At 37.7% G+C, this 18,210-nt stretch overlaps 7 protein-coding genes across 7 annotated transcripts; 2 read left to right on the forward strand and 5 right to left on the reverse strand.

The window, feature by feature from the left end:
• Window positions 1-203: 203 nt before the first annotated feature.
• Window positions 204-1,887, forward strand: BATDEDRAFT_36989 (uncharacterized protein; the record flags this gene model as incomplete). Its single annotated transcript, XM_006679084.1, has 8 exons — window positions 204-405; window positions 472-603; window positions 735-823; window positions 935-1,163; window positions 1,229-1,321; window positions 1,388-1,488; window positions 1,565-1,633; window positions 1,751-1,887. The coding sequence occupies 8 exons, from the start codon at window positions 204-206 to the stop codon at window positions 1,862-1,864; spliced, it is 1,029 nt and encodes a 342-aa protein (XP_006679147.1). The 3' UTR covers window positions 1,865-1,887.
• Window positions 1,855-3,013, reverse strand: BATDEDRAFT_36990 (uncharacterized protein). Its single transcript, XM_006679085.1, has 3 exons — window positions 2,900-3,013; window positions 2,369-2,839; window positions 1,855-2,263 (listed from the first exon to the last, which is right to left on the reverse strand). Exons 1-3 carry the CDS (start codon window positions 2,996-2,998, stop codon window positions 1,964-1,966), a joined length of 870 nt encoding a protein of 289 aa, XP_006679148.1. The 5' UTR covers window positions 2,999-3,013; the 3' UTR covers window positions 1,855-1,963.
• Window positions 3,014-3,617: 604 nt separating this feature from the next.
• On the reverse strand, window positions 3,618-5,138 carry BATDEDRAFT_88732 (uncharacterized protein; the record flags this gene model as incomplete). Its single annotated transcript, XM_006679244.1, has 4 exons — window positions 3,618-4,198; window positions 4,297-4,634; window positions 4,751-4,836; window positions 4,932-5,138. The coding sequence occupies 4 exons, from the start codon at window positions 5,136-5,138 to the stop codon at window positions 3,618-3,620; spliced, it is 1,212 nt and encodes a 403-aa protein (XP_006679307.1).
• A 1,068-nt stretch (window positions 5,139-6,206) lies between these two features.
• Window positions 6,207-9,977, reverse strand: BATDEDRAFT_88669 (uncharacterized protein; the record flags this gene model as incomplete). Its single annotated transcript, XM_006679245.1, has 9 exons — window positions 6,207-7,200; window positions 7,268-7,540; window positions 7,609-7,705; window positions 7,806-7,882; window positions 7,993-8,038; window positions 8,096-8,310; window positions 8,373-9,026; window positions 9,099-9,416; window positions 9,757-9,977. The coding sequence occupies 9 exons, from the start codon at window positions 9,975-9,977 to the stop codon at window positions 6,282-6,284; spliced, it is 2,820 nt and encodes a 939-aa protein (XP_006679308.1). The 3' UTR covers window positions 6,207-6,281.
• A 664-nt stretch (window positions 9,978-10,641) lies between these two features.
• Window positions 10,642-11,002, reverse strand: BATDEDRAFT_88731 (uncharacterized protein; the record flags this gene model as incomplete). Its single annotated transcript, XM_006679246.1, has 3 exons — window positions 10,642-10,744; window positions 10,802-10,899; window positions 10,970-11,002. 3 exons carry the CDS (start codon window positions 11,000-11,002, stop codon window positions 10,642-10,644), a joined length of 234 nt encoding a protein of 77 aa, XP_006679309.1.
• Window positions 11,003-11,730: 728 nt separating this feature from the next.
• Window positions 11,731-14,076, forward strand: BATDEDRAFT_11439 (uncharacterized protein; the record flags this gene model as incomplete). Its single annotated transcript, XM_006678791.1, has 5 exons — window positions 11,731-11,918; window positions 12,795-12,988; window positions 13,068-13,424; window positions 13,572-13,691; window positions 13,772-14,076. Coding segments are annotated over 5 exons (1,164 nt in total), but the record flags the coding sequence as incomplete, so codon positions are not given.
• A 454-nt stretch (window positions 14,077-14,530) lies between these two features.
• Window positions 14,531-18,209, reverse strand: BATDEDRAFT_11637 (uncharacterized protein; the record flags this gene model as incomplete). The annotated part of the gene is made up of 9 exons (XM_006678818.1): window positions 14,531-15,066; window positions 15,214-15,275; window positions 15,376-15,572; window positions 15,654-15,743; window positions 15,853-16,029; window positions 16,480-16,892; window positions 17,012-17,107; window positions 17,689-17,746; window positions 18,012-18,209. 9 exons carry the CDS (start codon window positions 18,207-18,209, stop codon window positions 14,531-14,533), a joined length of 1,827 nt encoding a protein of 608 aa, XP_006678881.1.
• Between the last annotated feature and the right edge of the window lies 1 nt (window position 18,210).

Below are 18,210 nucleotides of genomic sequence, written 5' to 3' on the forward strand. Positions count from 1 at the left end.
TTGCACGCTTGACAATAGCAAATTGCAAGCTTATCTAAACCAAAAACTATACGTCAACAGTAAGGGTCAGTCGAATATTGCGAATGGGTTTAAAGATTCTAGAGATGGAGCACATATGAATATACGCAAGGCAATACTTTAAAATCCCAATGAACGAGGTTTCCTTTACATTTCAAATCTGCAAATCTACAACGATGGAATGCATGGAAGTAGATAGCACTGGATCAGGTATACCAGAAAACAGCACTAGAACAGACTCGAGTGAGAATGTTGTTGCTTGTATTCCTTCATCTTCTGGACTATCGATTACTCTTCATCCACTGGTCATTTTGAATATATCGGACCAGCACACTCGGATCAGGATGCAGACTGAAAATACAGACAGCAGCATTGCATTGCATCAAGGTTGGACATGACTGTATCGTATGTTTGCAGTGTATCAGCACTGATGTGACTCTTGAACAATGATAGTTATTGGAGCTCTGATTGGCATTCAAATCGGTCGTGAGGTGGAGATCCTCAACTCGTTTGAACTGCCCTGTACGCTGGTGGACGGCCAGACTATTGTGGATATGTCTTATTTTAGTTTCAAGCAAGATCAATGTGAGTGTATTCAAGTGCTGATGGATAGCAAGTCTTGAATCCAGCCAATATCTTGTCACTGATGCTTGCCAAGCCATCCATAAGATCTGACTGGACTGTATCGGCTAATGACATTACTTGGATTGTATCAGACAAGCAAGTCTATCCAACAATGGATTTTCTGGGATGGTATTCGACAGGCATGACTCCAACACAGTCTGAGATCTATATCCATCAACAGGTAACCACCATCCGCTGTACTTTAGTCTCATTGGACTGTGATGGGCCAAACATGAATATTCATCAAGATTGACCCATCTTGGCTTTAAACCGATCCATTGTGGAATAATAGATGTGCCAGCACAATGATGCACCGCTCTTTCTTCAAATGCATTTCATCCCATCGGATGTTCCTGCCATAGAGTTGCCCATCACATTTTACGAGTCGTTGGTGGATATTGTTGATGGTGTTCCACATACTTTATTTGTCAAGTCTAAATTCAAGATTGAAACCAGTGACGAAGAGCTGTTGGCCATTGAGCATGTGGCTCATGAAACCAGCGAGGAAGGCCAGTCTAAATGTAATGTGTTGGGTTTTAGATACGAACGAGACGGATGGTATTTAATTTTTATAAAAACCTGTTAGTAACCACTCACCTCATTGGGCAGCAGAATGCCATTTGCATGTTACAGTCTCGTGTGAAAGCACTCGTGCAATACATGCAAGATGTGGAACACGGTAAACTGTGCATATGCAATATGAACGAGTAAATTGGCATATGCAATACTAATGAATGCATTGCAGGTGTATTGCCAAAAAATCATACTTTGTTGCGACAGATTTCAAGTCTATGTAATCGTTTACCAACGCTTCAAGGAAATGATTTTGACAATGAATTCAATGTGGTAAGTTGCTTGGTTTCTGTTTAGACTATTGTTTAAAGGGTTGATTTTGTTTAAACTAATCGTCATCCACTTGTAGGACTACAATGATGTATTGGTCATGACACTATTGGCCGCCTTGACCAAGGGATCGCATTCATTGAACGAGGTATGTAACAAGAGCTGATTGTTTCTTGATCATTGTGTTGATTCCGCTGCATGATCATTCATCAAGACACGATACCATTACGGTTATACTCATTGCCTATATTGAACGATTGGATAGCTGACAAACAAGATCAACACCATACGAACCAAACGGGCTTTGCATAGACCTAGCACTGGATCGTCTGGAGTGGCATTTGGACAATCTGCAGGAACATTGGGTATGCATATATAAATAAAGATTTATTTCCATTCACGTACATTGTGGATTTAAAATAGTAACTAGACCCAACCACGCTAGGTCATGACAATCTCTTGGTGAATATTATGGTTTCTAGTATCTCGATCGTTTATCCTGTGCTAATGAATCGTCTCGGTCTTTTCCAAATCGCTTCCGTTTCAATTGATCTTGATGAATGACTCGCTCCATTGCCGACAAAGGTTTGACAACTTCGGGCTTGAATGGTACAGCACTACCAAGAGATTTTGAAACACTTGCAGATTTTTTGGATGCAGCAGCAAGCGCATTTATTTTTTTTGGTTCAAATTTCTTTACTGTTGGTTTAAATAAGGAAGCACCAAGTTGAAGTTTAATCGGTTGATCATTCGACTCGCGCTTAAGGTCTGTATATTGCTAAAAGAGTATGAGCAATAAAAAGGTTAGTAAGGCTTTATCCAGATATGAATGCTATTGAAATAAAGAATAGAGATCAATACAAACCAACTCCAGTCTACCCACCTCTTCAATGGCAGCAGATCCAGCTTGTGCTTTTGTAATCTGTTCATTCAGTAGCTTCCTCTCCCGCTCATCTTCTGTCTTCTCGGCCCTTTCCTTTTTCAATACGGCCTCTTGTCGTGCCAATGTAGCAGCACTTCGATCAATCCATTTGATATACCAGCCTTTTTCAGTCTCATCTACTTCGCAAATGCCTTCTTTACCAAGGTATTTGACATAAGCAGAAAGACTCATCCACACAGTAGCATTCATGTGAAGATGGTTACGATCCGATATGAATTCTTGATAGACCTGGTTAGCAAACACTCTGCGAGTGCCGTACCTTCCAGACAGCAGCTTGACAAAGTCGGAATGGAATTGCTCAGAATGAGATGTAAGGTAGCTCTGAGTGTTTTCAGCAAATAGCATCATTTGACGCTGATGGCCGTCGGATGCACAATGACATTTGAATCCGTTTTCATCTCTACATTGTTTCTATATACAGTTGTGAGTGGTTATAGTTGATTTGTACTCTATCAAGTGCATTGGGTATACCTCACACATTTGACAATACCAGCGCAGTTTCTGTAGACCTTTGGCCTTGATGCGATTCGAAATGGCTTTTGCTGTTAGAAATCCACCGTCCTTGCCCATTCCTGCAACTAATAGTCGAGTTGAAAGTGATTTTTATTTAAAATTCGTATTCACATAAAATGAAATATTTTTGTAATGACTTGAAATAATAGTTGAATATTCGTTGTTATTTCTTTTATTGAAACTCTATTCTAATATCAAACAAGTTCTACTTGAACATATTTCAAAAATGCAATTATACATGCCAATCACAGTATTCTGAATGAAAGGAAAGTTGAAGGTCAGACAAATGTCAAGAATGTGGAATGCATTGGAACAGAAATGCAAACATATGTATTTTTATACAAGAATGAGCACAGAAATCAATCAACTTTAACGAGTTCAAAAACAATCTTGTCCAGTAAACTAACCATTTATTATACTTTTATTTTACGTGAATATGGCTGTAAAATCGCTATTCTCATCTCGAGTTTTGCATGAGAAAGTTGTCGGCAACCAGCAATGTTTAATCAACTAGCTTGTTAAATATTCAAGCAAAATATTACTTATTATACCATGTGCTCAACAAATGTAGCAAACATTATGAACAAATACCAATCTGAAATCAATTTACATCATTCTTGTTTAGAACCAATCGGTACTTTTATTTCAACCTTCATACAGCAATAAAGCTGAGAATCTATAGCCAAAAGTGTGCTAATGGCACTAATGCTGCAATCATCAAGCTTTCGTGGTTGATCTCCCAAGCAGAGTTTTTAACAGCCCCCTTGGCATTTGGGTCATTAGTTTTAGACGCTAACGAAGGACTGGTATACGTGGTTGAGACCGGCACGACCGGAACAGAATACGTAGAAGTCAAAATCACAGGAGGGGTAGAAATGATCACATTGGAGGAAATGGGTAAAGTGGTGGTTGAGGCGAGTACACTTGTAGGCAGTGGTGTGGTGGATACACTTGTGGGCAGTGGTGTGGTGGATACACTTGTAGGCAATGGTGCGATAGATACACTTTGTACATCTACACCTCCAGCAATTGAATTGCTATACACGTAGCAAAGTGGACTGCCTTTGGTACTGTTTAGCACATCCTCCACAGTCCAAGTCACATTCAAGAGATTAAACATATCCATTATTTGAGTTACAGAAGCTATACTTCCATTCGAAAGTGTTCCACTATATGTTAGTGCAGTATTTGGGTTATACTGCTGCCACATCCACCACAGTCGATCAACATTGCAGTGATGTAGCATAAAAATAGGATCTATATGATATCAAACCGTGTCCAAAAAATTAAACATTAGCCAACATCATGATTCACCAATTTAAAAATAGGATTTGAAAGCAGTAATCGCGATTTACCATTTGCACTCAGACTGACATCTGCCATGGTACCTCCAATGCCTTCATGGATATTGGCATGGGGTCCCCATTCAATATTTCCGTGCATATTTGGAAAGGATTTGTTAGTGGTAATGATCAATCGGATAAGTTCAGGACTGAATGAACTGCCGAGATTGTCTAGCCCGCCTAGTCTGCGAGTGATGCACGACTTTCTAGAAAAAGTCGTCGTGATATTGACAAACTGGCCAGTGCTGATGCAATAAGAGTTTTTGGGATCGCCGTCACCACCAAAGTAGGAAGGACTCCAGAGTGGAGACTGCTCAAGTGCCTGAGAATCCACAGACCAATCCCAGTAACTAGATCAGATTTTAAAATAATCAATCATTTCATATTTCATTAACAATGATTTAAAGTTGAGTGTTTGACAGAAACCTAATTATGTGGAGTATCATTTGTAATACATTGGACTTACACCATGGGGCCAGTGTAGCCACAGTCCTCTTTCATTACAACAGTATAAGCGTGGATAAGAGCGCGATGCCATGGCAAAAAAGTAGCCTAACAAAAATACATTAAATGATTTAAAAGTATGAGTATATAGACTAGATCTCAATGACATGCCATAAACACGTGGCTGAATCAATGCAGCTTACAGATGCATGGGCAGCTCCCAAAACCATCAAATGTGTTCTGGCTACATCATCAAACCGTGACGTCGATCCAACACCAGCAATTTTACTTGGAGAATTGTGCAAACAAACTACTGCACTGATATAGGCTTGTCGCTCATTTTCGCTTAGCTCACGAAACTCTTTTCGTACAGTGGGATTCGTACACCTACTGTCTGCAGCCACAGACATGATATATGTGACTGAGATGATGAAAATAGACAAAAATGTCATCATTTGAAGCTGCACCATAATTACTAGGGTTATCAAATGACTATGTAGATATGATTATTTTTGTGATAAAAATAAAGTTTAAATTTCGAGTTTTTGGACCAATTACACGTGGCAATAAAATAATACAGATTTTACCATCATACATTATTTATTACAATGTCTGACACTATTTTTCCAAATCAATATGGATTTATTACATAAAAACCTTGTTTATACTTTGACCTTTTTCAAAGGTTGTTATCGGGTAGATTCTGCTTATCTATCCAAGATAGAAATATTTTACGACAAACGAGACTGGATGCCATACACTAATCTGATAGCATAGTATTCAAGATTTGAATTTGAATCGTATTTTCAGTCAAAAAACAGTATATAATTATATTGTTTTTATTGTAAACGGGGATATATCTACGCTCGTACATTGAATTTGCCAAGATACAGACGCATCAAACAATGTATTTAAACTATTGAATCTAATTGCTACAGTTGGTCGTCACGTGGATGTATAATATGTTTACAGCCATATTCATATGAAATGAAACATTTTTGTATTGTCTTGTAATGAACAATCGTTATTATTTCTTTTATTGAAACTCTATTCTAATATCAAACAAGTTTTAGTTGAACATATTTCAGAAATGCAATTATACATGCCAGTCACGCAATGTTTTCAAGAATGTCAAGAATGTGAAATGTAAATATTTCTATTTTTGTACAAGAATAAACATCAAGATCAATCAATTAAAGTTTATAAAATAATATTGTCCAGTAAGATTGGTACCAGCTATGAGACTGTTTATCATGCATTTTGGTTTAGTATTTTACATGAATACAATTGTAATTCAATAATTATCAATCGGCATGAATAATCATTGCAAAAAGTCGTTTATGACTTTCAAATCAGAATCATTTGATTACACATACAGTCTGCAATAAGCGTCATATTTATTCAAGAATTGAGAATGTCTAGTGGCAAGGCGCAACAAACATTAAACTATTTTTATTCAAAAGCAAGAGGCAGTCGATGCATAAATACAAGTGTTTCATTTTACGTGAATACGGCGGAAAATCAAACATAATGATAGTGGCAGTCTATTACTATTATTTAAACGACACAAACTTTTCAGCAGCCATGCACCAATCAATATGAGCCAAAGCCATTAGTAGACTATCGCTCAAATCATCTTTTTTCGGCGAGTGGTCAAACATGTAACGCAGATCGGATGAACAAATAACAAAGCCACGGTCCAGCAGATACTTTACAACATTAATCGAGGCCAGCTTCTTGTACTTGTACATATTTTGAATGTTCGACTTTTTGAAAGGTGCTTTTAGCATGGTAGTGTTTTCAGTTTCTGAATCATCGGCCAAAGGTGTTGCCTTGTTACAAGAGGCTTTAGCAGATGTCTTCATCAAGTGATCTCGAACAGCAGGAAGCTCAAAATGATCAGACACAGCACTGGGACTAATGGAGTGAATGGAAAGGTTTTGTGCACGACCGCGCTCAGTCATCATGCCAATCAATATCCCCTCAAACGCATTGGTTTGCAAAATGGCATGTGGAATAGACATTCGAGGGCCAATTGGACGAAGTGTCTGACGCTCAACAAGCACTGTCTGTACATCATTTTTAAACAATCGCTGATCAAGAAGTTGCTGAAGTGTGTTTGCGTAAAGTTGCGGATGGTATCTTGTAGAAAGGTTTGGATCAAGATGACCCCAATCTTTAATAGTTGGAATCATTTGATGATTAGATGCCCTTTTTCTTTTTGATGCATCGTCAGATAATTTGCTAGTAGCAAGTAAACTTGAGTTTTCTTTGGGTTCAAGTTTCACATGTGCAAATCCTAAATTAGCTGTTCCTATATCAATTGCGAGAACAGACTTGTACGGTAGTATTTTAATATCTCCTTTTTGTAGTGCATTGAGTCGTTTGATCATTTCAGATTTGAGACCTGTACCCGGAAGTCCAAAATGGCGACAAAGTGGAGCAAGATTACTGATCTTGAGATTATCAATACTGATTATTTTACAAGTCAGTTTCAAACCACAAACCAGACACATTCATGTCAAAAGTAATCATTTACCCTATGGACTTCAATGCTTCAAAATCAATTGGTGGAGAATTAAATGAAATTTTAGAAATAAACGCCTTTGCTGCAGTATTTGCCTCGATGGACTTTGGAGATATACTATTTCGAATGCCAAGATTACGGGATCTCATGATTGCTTTTTTGTCTTCGCTTTCAGAATCGTACGCTACTATACGTTCCACAAGCTTAGCTTTGGTTGTTGAATAAAATAGTCCTCTTTCTTTGCACATTTTCTGGAGCTCAAGCAATGATTTGGAAGACAAGTCGCTATAAGATCATAAAACCAACACATTAATTGGTCTATAGAGTAAAATGGCAAGCAATTTAAAACATACACGGCAGGTTCAAGATTGTTATTTGTGATTGGCTGGGTATTTTTTAATGAGTGAAGTGTGCTATCCTGTGAAAATGAATTGTTTTCAGAGTCTAAATCTGGTCAAGATGTATTCAAAATATTATCAGGTGAATTAGTACAGAGTTTTCCATATAAATAGTAATGTCTATACTACGCTTTCCAACAACGTCGTTGTACCTTTGGTTCGATCTATTAGCCTTTCTTTTGAGCCAGTGGAAGAAAGGTCGAATTTCTTGGGTTTATCGATTTGTTTGCTAACAGCAAGTGGTAGGTGTGCGATATTTCAAATTTAAGCCAATATTTAATATGAAATTACAATCAATCAACAAGTAAATTGCAAACCATGAAAATACAAGTGTATTACCGGTCTAGATCATAGATATCGGATGGTTTTTTTTCAGTCGGGGCATCTGACTTTACTTGATTGGTTTCATTGCTGGTTCTTAAGGTTTTAGATTTTTTTATACCTTTAATTGTTTCAGGTTTATGTATGATAGTGGTATCAATAGGTGCATTTTTAAAACCTCTTTTTGATGCCGATTTTTTTGTTTGATTTATGGCAAGACCTTTGGAATTCTGATCGATATTTGAAGGAATGGTTTTGTTTTTTGCATTTTCTACAAAATTACATAGTGGTTCATCTATGCTTTGAAATCTGATTTTTTTGAGTAAACGAATGTTACTTTATAAAAATAAAACTGAATGCATTAAAGCAATATCAAGTGCTATTGAACATGACTGTACCTATTATTAAAAGTATTTTGATGTTTTGTCTTTTTGCTCAAGTCAGCGACGGATAGCTCAGTATGGATAAAGTCATTTGTTGGGTTTAATGCTAGATCCACAGATTTAGATACTTGTTTCTTTGCGTCAAATGTCATTTCTGAACCAGAAATCTTTGCCAAAACATCAGTTTTAAGCTTTGCGCAACTGAAATCTATATGATTGAATATTTGTTCAAGTTGAATTTTGGAGTATCGGTGTAGGTTGATGTTGGTATCACACACAGGCATGGATTCTGTGAAAGTCCTAGTAGCTCTGGCATTAGATTCAGCCCTTTTAAGAGTAGATACTGCGTGCATTCTTGATTTATGGATTAGTCCAACTATCGAATTTCTAGTTTGAGCATGTCCAAAATAAATATGACAAAATAGCTTTTTGAGCTGATCATTTGTGTATCGGCTCAAATCAACACAGTTCGACTGTAGATTGGTAAGTGCAGACACAATGTGTTGAGTAGCCAATTGATTTTGATTTGATGCGTTTGAAAGGGGTGTAGTTTGAAGACTGATGAAATCATTGAGTCTGGTAACAATATCCTTCTTGCGTCCGTTTTGTTTAAGCCCCATTTCCTTGCACATTTTCATTAGCTCAATGTTGCTATATTTTGACGGATCTCTGTAACAATATTGAGCATGTCAGAATAGTTGTAGATGCAAAGATGAGTTGTGAAATCAAAGTCAATATTACATGAATTTATGAGCTGTGGTTGAATTTGCTTCATCACATGCGATTGCCTGTTTATTCGAGATAGCACAAGATTCGCCGATCAAGTCACTAGTAAGATTTTTGGAAGCAGACGATTTAGGCTGTATTTTGGATTTTTTTAAACTTTCAGTAGATATCTTGATAGTCGACAAGTCTTTCACGGCAGTCTTCAAACTATCGTCTGTCGGTTTCTTTAAACGTAAAGCAGGAAAGGATTTAAGTTGAACCTTTTGAAAAAGAGGTTTCATTGACTTGTTTCCAAATGGGGCAGGTGTTTTGGTTAAAGTACCTTGAGATATACTATATTGATAACCGATTCAGTGATTACAGATCTGATAATGATGGTAATAAATTATGTAATTTGGACAATGAAAATTGAAGTTTATATACCGAGATCACATACTTTTTTATAGTCGCACCTTGAGAAGCAGTCGATACAGTTTGGGTTTTAAACAAAGAAATCGGTACATTACAGCTTTATCAAAGAGCATTAAGGATTGAAACAACATAGTATTACAGCCAATGTCAGTATTGAAATTTGATGGAAAGATATTGCAGGGCATAGTAGTAAGTCGGAACAGAGATGGGAGCAAGTTTAGAAAACAAGAAACAACAGTAAATGACAGTTGGAAAGACATACTTTTTTGGACTTGATAGGCCATTTGTAGCAGATGAGCTGGTTGAGGGAATTAACAGATTAGAAGTAGGAGCAAAACCAATGAAATTTGACAGCCAGCGGTCTGGACTACGGATGAATATCAGCAGTGCAGTTGGCTTCAGTAAAGTACGAAACAAGTGCGTTCTAGCAAAGAGAAACGATGCACTCGGTGATGGAGCGAGTACGACTCTTGACCAAACCATTGAAGTTGTAGAAAGAACAATTGCTGGAATCTACTGTTGTATTCACGTAAAATAGAAGAATGTAAATGACTGGCAGTTTACTAGACAGTTGTGGTGACTGGCATGCATTCCCAAGACTGCAATCGAAAACTGGAATATTCGCAACTGTAAAAGTCGAATATGTTCTAGTTTTAAACTCGATAATTGCAGTGTCAAATGAAGTTTCAGTTGAGAATCCTAATTTTGTTGGTCGTATTCATATAAAATAACACTTGTAATGAACAATCGTTACAATCGTTATTATTTCTTTTATTGAAACTCTATTCTAATATCAAACAAGTTTTAGTTGAACATATTTCAGAAATGCAATTATACATGCCAGTCACGCAATGTTTTCAAGAATGTGAAATGTAAATATTTCTATTTTTGTACAAGAATAAACATCAAGATCAATCAATTAAAGTTTATAAAGCAATATTGTCCAGTAAGATTGGTACCAGCTATGAGACTGTTTATCATGCATTTTAGTTTAGTATTTTACATGAATACAATTGTAATAAAAATACGAATAATTAACCATTGTTTATTGAAGCACTACAGAATGGATACAAATGTTCCATTCTACGTGAGCACATATGTAAAACAGTCTATTCGTTACTGGTAATGAGTAGTAGTATGACAACAACTAAAGAGCATTTCTAGACCACTTCTTCTCGAAAGAACCGTTTGGGTTGTAAAGTTTTGTAGTCTCGTTTTTCTGAATAGACTGGAAAGGAGTTGGATTGTTTCTATCAAGAAAATTAAATTAGAAGGAGTTGACGATCAGGATACAAAGATAGACTTACTTGCGAGACCACACTACGTCCTGATGGCGAACCAGATGGGCAACAAAGTAAAGTACACCACCGGTAGCAAAGGCCATGATACCAAAGAGAGGGTAAACCTATATATAGTAGGATGAACAAGGATCAGCAAGTGTTTCGGATACTAGCAAGCATCACACTATAACCTACACCAACAGGAACTGGACGAGGAAGAAATGCCATGATAAGATAAAACTGATTGCTGATCACTTGTTTTGGTAGAGTCTTGTTCACGTAAAATAAAACTAAATAAGGGTGCCAAGTGCACCATAACGGCTAATCTCATGAAATGATTGGCTCTGATTTCCATCATATTTGTTAGATATTAACCTTTGAATCCTGACAAAGTCTATTACGCTTCATACTCTAATCCATCTCGTTTTATTCAAACACTGAGAGATTGACATGCAGTTCATCTCAAAACGTGTAGTTTTTTGGAATAAAGTTGTACGAAGCAGAGTAACGATTGCAAGTTGGTGATCATACACTGACCATGCCAAAGAACTCGTTCAGATTGAAGCTGCAGTTTATATCAAGAATATCAATTTCAGACGCACAGCAACCAGCCATTCCTGACAGTCGCAATCAGCCATTCCTGATAGTCGCAACCAGCTTCGTTTTACGTGAATACGACCGCCATATCAAAGGGTCGCTGTGAACTGGAAAAGGGTTTCCATTACTGTTCAATATGGACGATGAGGGATTCGACGAGCATCACTCCACGACAGTCCCTGCAAAAGTCTTCATGACTTGGTCTGAAGATCAACGCTCCGGTTAGTCTGTTGTCTTGTTGCTACTCATCAACTTTATAATAACGTTTCATCTTAGAATTGGCTTTACAGTTGCTCTTGTCTGTGTCGTCCCATTCTCTGGCGTCCGTCACCAACAGGCTGGCTCCGTTGTTGCAAAAAGACTTTGTGTCACTGCTGCCTGTCGAATTGTCCATTCATATTCTCTCTTATACTGATGCTCGTACTCTTGGGAGAGCTGCCCGTGTGTGTCGCAAGTGGAGAGCATTGGCTTCTGAAAACTCTTCTTGGAAATCATCCTATTTTCGTAATGGCTGGACTGTTAATGAAAACTATCTGGACAAACTCTTGTTTCAGCTGGGTTTTCATACTAGCAAGGTTCCTTGCACATCCCAATCACATTCATCATCCATCTCTTCATTGTCATTACAAATTGCAGCCTCTTCTCCAGCTGCATCTTCATCTGTTTATCCATGTAATACTTGCATTTCCGAAAATAATGATCTTCAAACTGTTGATACTTGTCTGCAGTTTTTTCAAAACAATTCAGATCCTCTTGCTTCAAGCTCACTAAGAAGCACTGCATCTAAATTGTCACTTCCCATTTCTGGTCTTTCTTTGCCTTTATCGCAATGGAATCCTTTGGATTCGCGATGGTCTGCTACCCATCAAGATTTAACCTTTTCTACAAGTATAGGTTTGCTGAATTCTATTGATGACAACTGCGGCGGAAGTGAGGCAAACAATCACTATACTCCCACAACACTATTATCCTCTCAAAATTTAGATACGTCGCAAGCTTATCAAGCATCTTCAAGACACGGAAATAATATGGCTCCTGTAAATTGCTTTGGTTCTTCATGGAAAGGCAAACAGGCACTTTTTACTGGATCAACATCTTCATTAACAAATGATCCTCCAGCTAGTTCTACCGGTCTTTCCATGCTATCCACTTCCTACGCTATCCCTGTATCACCCAATCACCATCCACTTAGTTCTCGTACCCATCGATCAGATTTTACAAATTTTGAAGACGAAAGTCTCAGTCTTGGCGATATTAATTCGCCAACACCGCATACTCTTGGTGTCAGTTTAGGGTCAAATATGTTTGGATCTCCTAATCCAAACACTCTCTCTTCATCCATAAACGCTATTGAATCTAAATTATCAAACTTTTCTATGCAGTTACCACAACACAATCTAACCAACTTGATGGGTACCAGCAGTCTTTACTCTGCTAATATTACATCTTTGGATCGATACAAACATTTGGATTGGAAGCACATTTATCATCAACGATTTCTGCTTAGTCGAAACTGGAGAGACGGAATCTACACTGCAAGAAATATTAATGCCCATGATGAGGCTATTTACTGCCTACAGTTTGATGAAGATAAAATCATATCTGGATCACGGGATGGTATAACTCTTGTTTTACATGACGCGAGTCTCAATATCAATCTATTGACTTTGATTTTATGTGCATCAAACTTTATTAGATACGATCAAGGTGTGGGATATGAAGAGCGGTGTTTGTGTCAATACTCTTGTTGGGCACATGGCTTCAGTTCTTTGTCTGCAGTACAATCACAATACTCTTATATCGGGCTCTTCAGACTCGACCATTATTGTATGGGATCTCAAGTCTTGCAAAATTATTCGCAGACTTCATGGTCACACGGAATCTGTTTTAAATCTGCGGTTCAATGACTCTGTCATTGTATCTTGTAGCAAAGATAAAACCATCAAAGTTTGGGATACTCAGACTGGTGAATTGTTGCGCACACTGCATGGACATCGTGCTGCAATCAACGCTATTCAATTTGAGAATGGGTTGATAGTAAGTGCTTCTGGAGGTAGGTTTACATTTATACTTTTGTATATCAATTCTACTGTTTCAACAATTAGGCATTGACCAATCATCTATTTATATCTTGATATATTACTACACATTTGGGCTGGTGTTGAATGCAATGATGTATCTCTAATATCTATATATTTAGATCGTACCATTAAAATTTGGCAAATGAGCACTGGACTCCTTATTCGAACACTTTCTGGACATACCCGTGGCATTGCTTGTGTTCAATTTGACGGCAATATTATTGTTTCAGGATCGTCTGGTAGGTTATTGTTTTTGCTGAAAATTGACATGCATTTGAATCAGTAATTTATTTTGCTAATACACCATTTTGTCAACCAGATAAAACCATCAAGGTATGGGATGCACATACTGGGTTTCAATTGTATACGCTCACTGGACACAAAGATTTGGTTCGTACGCTTCAGTTTGATCAGCATCGCATTGTTTCCGGATCGTATGACGAAACCATCAAGGTGTGGGATATTCATACTGGCACGCTGTTGCATGAACTCGTCGGAGGACATTCGTCTCGTGTGTTCAAGCTTCAGTTTAACGACTCAAAAGTTGTCAGTTGTAGTCAGGATCAACACATTATCGTATGGGATTATTCACAGGGAATCGATACTCGATACTTTTGTCGCTAATTCTAGGCGTGTGTAGTTTGGATATCTGATGAATACTTATTTTTTCCTTGGTGGAATAGCCGATTGCCGATGACCATGCTAGCTTTTACCTTTATATTGTCCATCTTTTTTATATTCTGTAGGCACTTATTTTGTTTATGCTGTTAAAATCATTTTTGAATAGCCCGTAAATTCAATGCAGAAATTTTAAATTCATCGAATAAACTGGCAGGGAATATTTATTTGATCATAGCCAAGACCGGACTTTCTGTTTAATATACCATAATATAGTATGGAGTAAATCAATGCTATAGTGTAAAACCAAGTCTTTAATGAAAATGCCAACCACTTTTTCGTATGGTATTGCAATGATTTATTGAATTTGAACAAGTCGAGTTGATTCAGACTAATTCTGATCAAACTCGTCCTATATCCAAAAAACATCATGAGCTGCTAAAATAGCGGAAACAAGAAATCAGGTTGGATTGACGGATGACAGCATATCATTATCCAGTACATTGGGCGGCAATTCTTTGATACAATCATTCAAAGCACTGCTACGTCTCATCTTTTGTGCAGCGTATATACTCAACAGCGCTTCGTCATGGGATACTACGCGCTTTTTTTCAAAATTGGGAAACACTTGTGGACCAAGACCAGAGACCAGTGCGGTGATATTGGCTGATAGTTCAGCACGCACCTCACGCAATTGCTTGGTGGAGTGTTTTGGTGTAGTCAAAGACACCATAAGTGGAGGAAGTGATTTTAAAATATCCATGCCAATATCACTCATGCGAATAGTGACAAATCCCAATGTAGGAATAGTAATAGAAGTAAGCACTGCTATAGCTATGGCAGTGTACGACGATGTAAAATAGACGCGCGCCAAGATATAAGAAATAATAACATAAACGGTGGATAAAGTGGGAAGCACGACCATGGCAGTAAGGAGTTTCCATGTGGTGACTACATCATTGCCAGAAATTTTGACGCTTGACCCAGCAAGTGCCTCTAAAATAATGAAATATCAAAGCAAACAATTAAAGTTCATCATTCAACCATAGCAAAGCTGCAAATCAATATAATTTCAAGAGATCCGACTTTTAAGCAAATTTCAAAAACTTGGTAGTATTGAAACTACAGAGCATAGATTCATACCGGCAGCCATTTTTTTAGAGACCATCCGACTCAAAAAAAGCAAGGGAGAAAATAAAATCAGACTAAACATATTTAAAAAAAGACGGAGCCATTGCAATGTGTTAGAATCATCTCAGCATTTCCATCCGAGTAGTGCATATATTGTTAGCAAGATAATCATACACTGGCAAAGAAAGGATAAAAAAGACGAGCATTTCTACTGCGCGATAGCAAAAAAGACACAGCGCCCGCATGCTACTGATATTGGTGTTCTTGACTTGATGATCAAGTACTCCATAATACTTGAGAAGGCGATCATACTGCAAAACCTGCTGCGTCAACGCTTTTACCTCTGGGTTGTCTCGCATCCTGATATATCCCTATAGTATGCATTGGGAGTTGATTGAGTGAGCACACCAAGGCCAAACATATGTAGATATATAGATCGCTGCAAAACATACCTCTGCAAAGTTTCGTGACATGGCAAGGGTTTGATCCAAGTCAAGTTTTTTCCCAACAGGAGTATATAGACGGCGCACGGCTTGAACAACCTATTTGAATGATATTCAGCACATGCCAAACCAAAAATTAGTTGGTTGGATATCCGACAGTCAAACACGTCCAAAATGATCATGATTGAAACTCGAGCTACTAAAGTACCATTAAAGTGTCGAAATCAGGAGATTGCAAAGTAAGACTCTTTAAGCTGACTTCAATTGTATCAAGAAGAAGACTAATTGCTTTACGCTTATCCGTTCCTCCATTCTTGTATTGTTCCAACAGTTCAGAAGGGATTTCGATTGGATCACCATATTCAATTACTGCACGCGATCGAAACTATAAGCAATGACATGAAACATTAGTTGAATTAATAACATTTATAATCATATTTACATAAAATGGAGCACTAGACAAATGTTTACACCACAGCTTCAGTAAATCACATTTGTTCAATTTCCAACTCTCCTACAAAAAATTGGTGATTGACATGGAAACAGCAACTGCATTCAAGACGTGCAACCATTGTTCTCTTGAACTAGGACGCGAACGTACAAGTTTAGAATACAACAGAGGAGTTTGCACAGTTTGACAATATGAGAAAACTATAGTTTGTGTGTATCATATTATGAACGCTGTGTTTGAAAGAAGCAGTACAGTCAATTTCTAATATAAAGGCACAACACATTTTTAACTGTTGTGTCATCCAAGCCAAATAGTGACTGCATGATAAATGCAAGTGATCCGTTTTGCGTAAATACAACTCTGGATTTGAAAGTCAAAACATACCTTGTCAGCATGAAAGTAGCTCAGCCCGCAAGGAACAATTTTCAAAGGAAGATTAGGGTGTTTTGCAACCGCATCAAGGGCCATAATAGCCACACCAGCCTTAAGAGGCAGCAATTCTGGTCGATCATGAGAACCACCTTCTGGAAAAATTCCGACTGCGCCATTATGAGAGAGACGACGAGTTACTTCGGAAAACATGCGTGACTGGTCCACATGAGGCGAAATCTTGTAAACAGTGCCTGGCATGTTTCCAGATTCATCCACGACTCGCAAACATGCGACTGCACCAGGTGTAATCATGGGCTTGCACAGTAAAATCTCAGTATCTGAAATGACTTGTGCTACTTCTGCAGTGCCCATATCTTTTGGCAAGCAAATCGAACTCCTTGGCTTGATCTGTTTGATAAATTGAGCTGTTTAAATAAATTCAAAATATTAGTCAGTACTGCACTTATCCAAAACGCTTACAACAAAAAGAATATCAAGCGTCCGTATCTAGGCTATCTACCACGAAAGTACAAGTATACTCAACTGTTGATACCATGAATTAAGCTTGGATTAGACTCATCAGGCATATAAATAGTGCCTTTTCCAGAAAAAATGACATCCTGTGCTCTTTCAACAGAAACTTGATGTCCAAGAATTAGTATAATCACAAAGTAATACGCCATCTACTGTATATTTCGAGATAGGTTTTTGGATTCATATTCACATAAAATGGAGCACTGAAAAAGGTACAAAGGCACACAGTAAACACCCAGTCTCATGAAACGATAGTTTGCACCAATTTTACTGGATAACATTGTATCCTTTTTTGGTGATTGGCATGGAAACAACAGTTGTATTCCTGAGACTGCAATCTTTGTTCTACTGGGCTAGATCGCGAATGTATTAGAATTCTAGGATACAAAGTAGAGTCTACAGATTTGAAAACGGTCAAGTTTAATATCTGAATTGCAATATATAAATTCAGTTTTAAATTTGACAATTGCACAATGTATGGCTATGCCAAAAGTGAACAGTTTTGGTTTAAAACTAGTCTGATTGCATTATATGATGGACGCTGTGTTTGGAAGAATTGACAGTCAATTTGCAATAGGAAAGAACAACGAATATTAACTATTGCATATCCAAAGCAATCGCTCAAGATAAGTAGTGATCCATTTTACATGAAATACGGCTGTAAATCTAAACAATCAAAACACTTACTTGACTTCATGGCTCGACCAAGCATACCAATCCAAAATTTATCCATTGATTTCTTTGCCTGGACACATAGTACGTATGCATATAGATTTCAAGCATATTTTGTAAAATTGAAAGCGCCATAGCGCGATATCAGCCGTCAGAGTGAGGGCGGGTCCGTATAATTTTAAAATCGTGAAGGGATCATTTAGAACAACATAGTATTCATGGTCATTGTGTCGAAATAATGAAATACCAAAACCATTGAATTGAATTGAACAGATTAGTCCAAAGCAATTGGGTGATGGAGCAAGGGATCAGCACATAATAAGCAAATCAATACATACAGCAAGAAACCCAACGGAGCGACCGCAAGTGACAGAGAGCATAAGAGGATCAACAAACTGATTTGCATGAGGAGCAACAGCGAAGATTACAGGCCCATTGGTGGGGATCTTATGAATACCGCGCACCTTGATGGATCGAAAGAAGGTATTGAGAACCAGTCGAAAAAAAGAGACCAGAAAGGCAGGAAAAAAATCCATC

This window comes from Batrachochytrium dendrobatidis (genome assembly GCF_000203795.2).
Source record: "Batrachochytrium dendrobatidis JAM81 unplaced genomic scaffold BATDEscaffold_6, whole genome shotgun sequence".
NCBI classification, from domain to species: domain Eukaryota; kingdom Fungi; phylum Chytridiomycota; class Chytridiomycetes; order Rhizophydiales; genus Batrachochytrium; species Batrachochytrium dendrobatidis.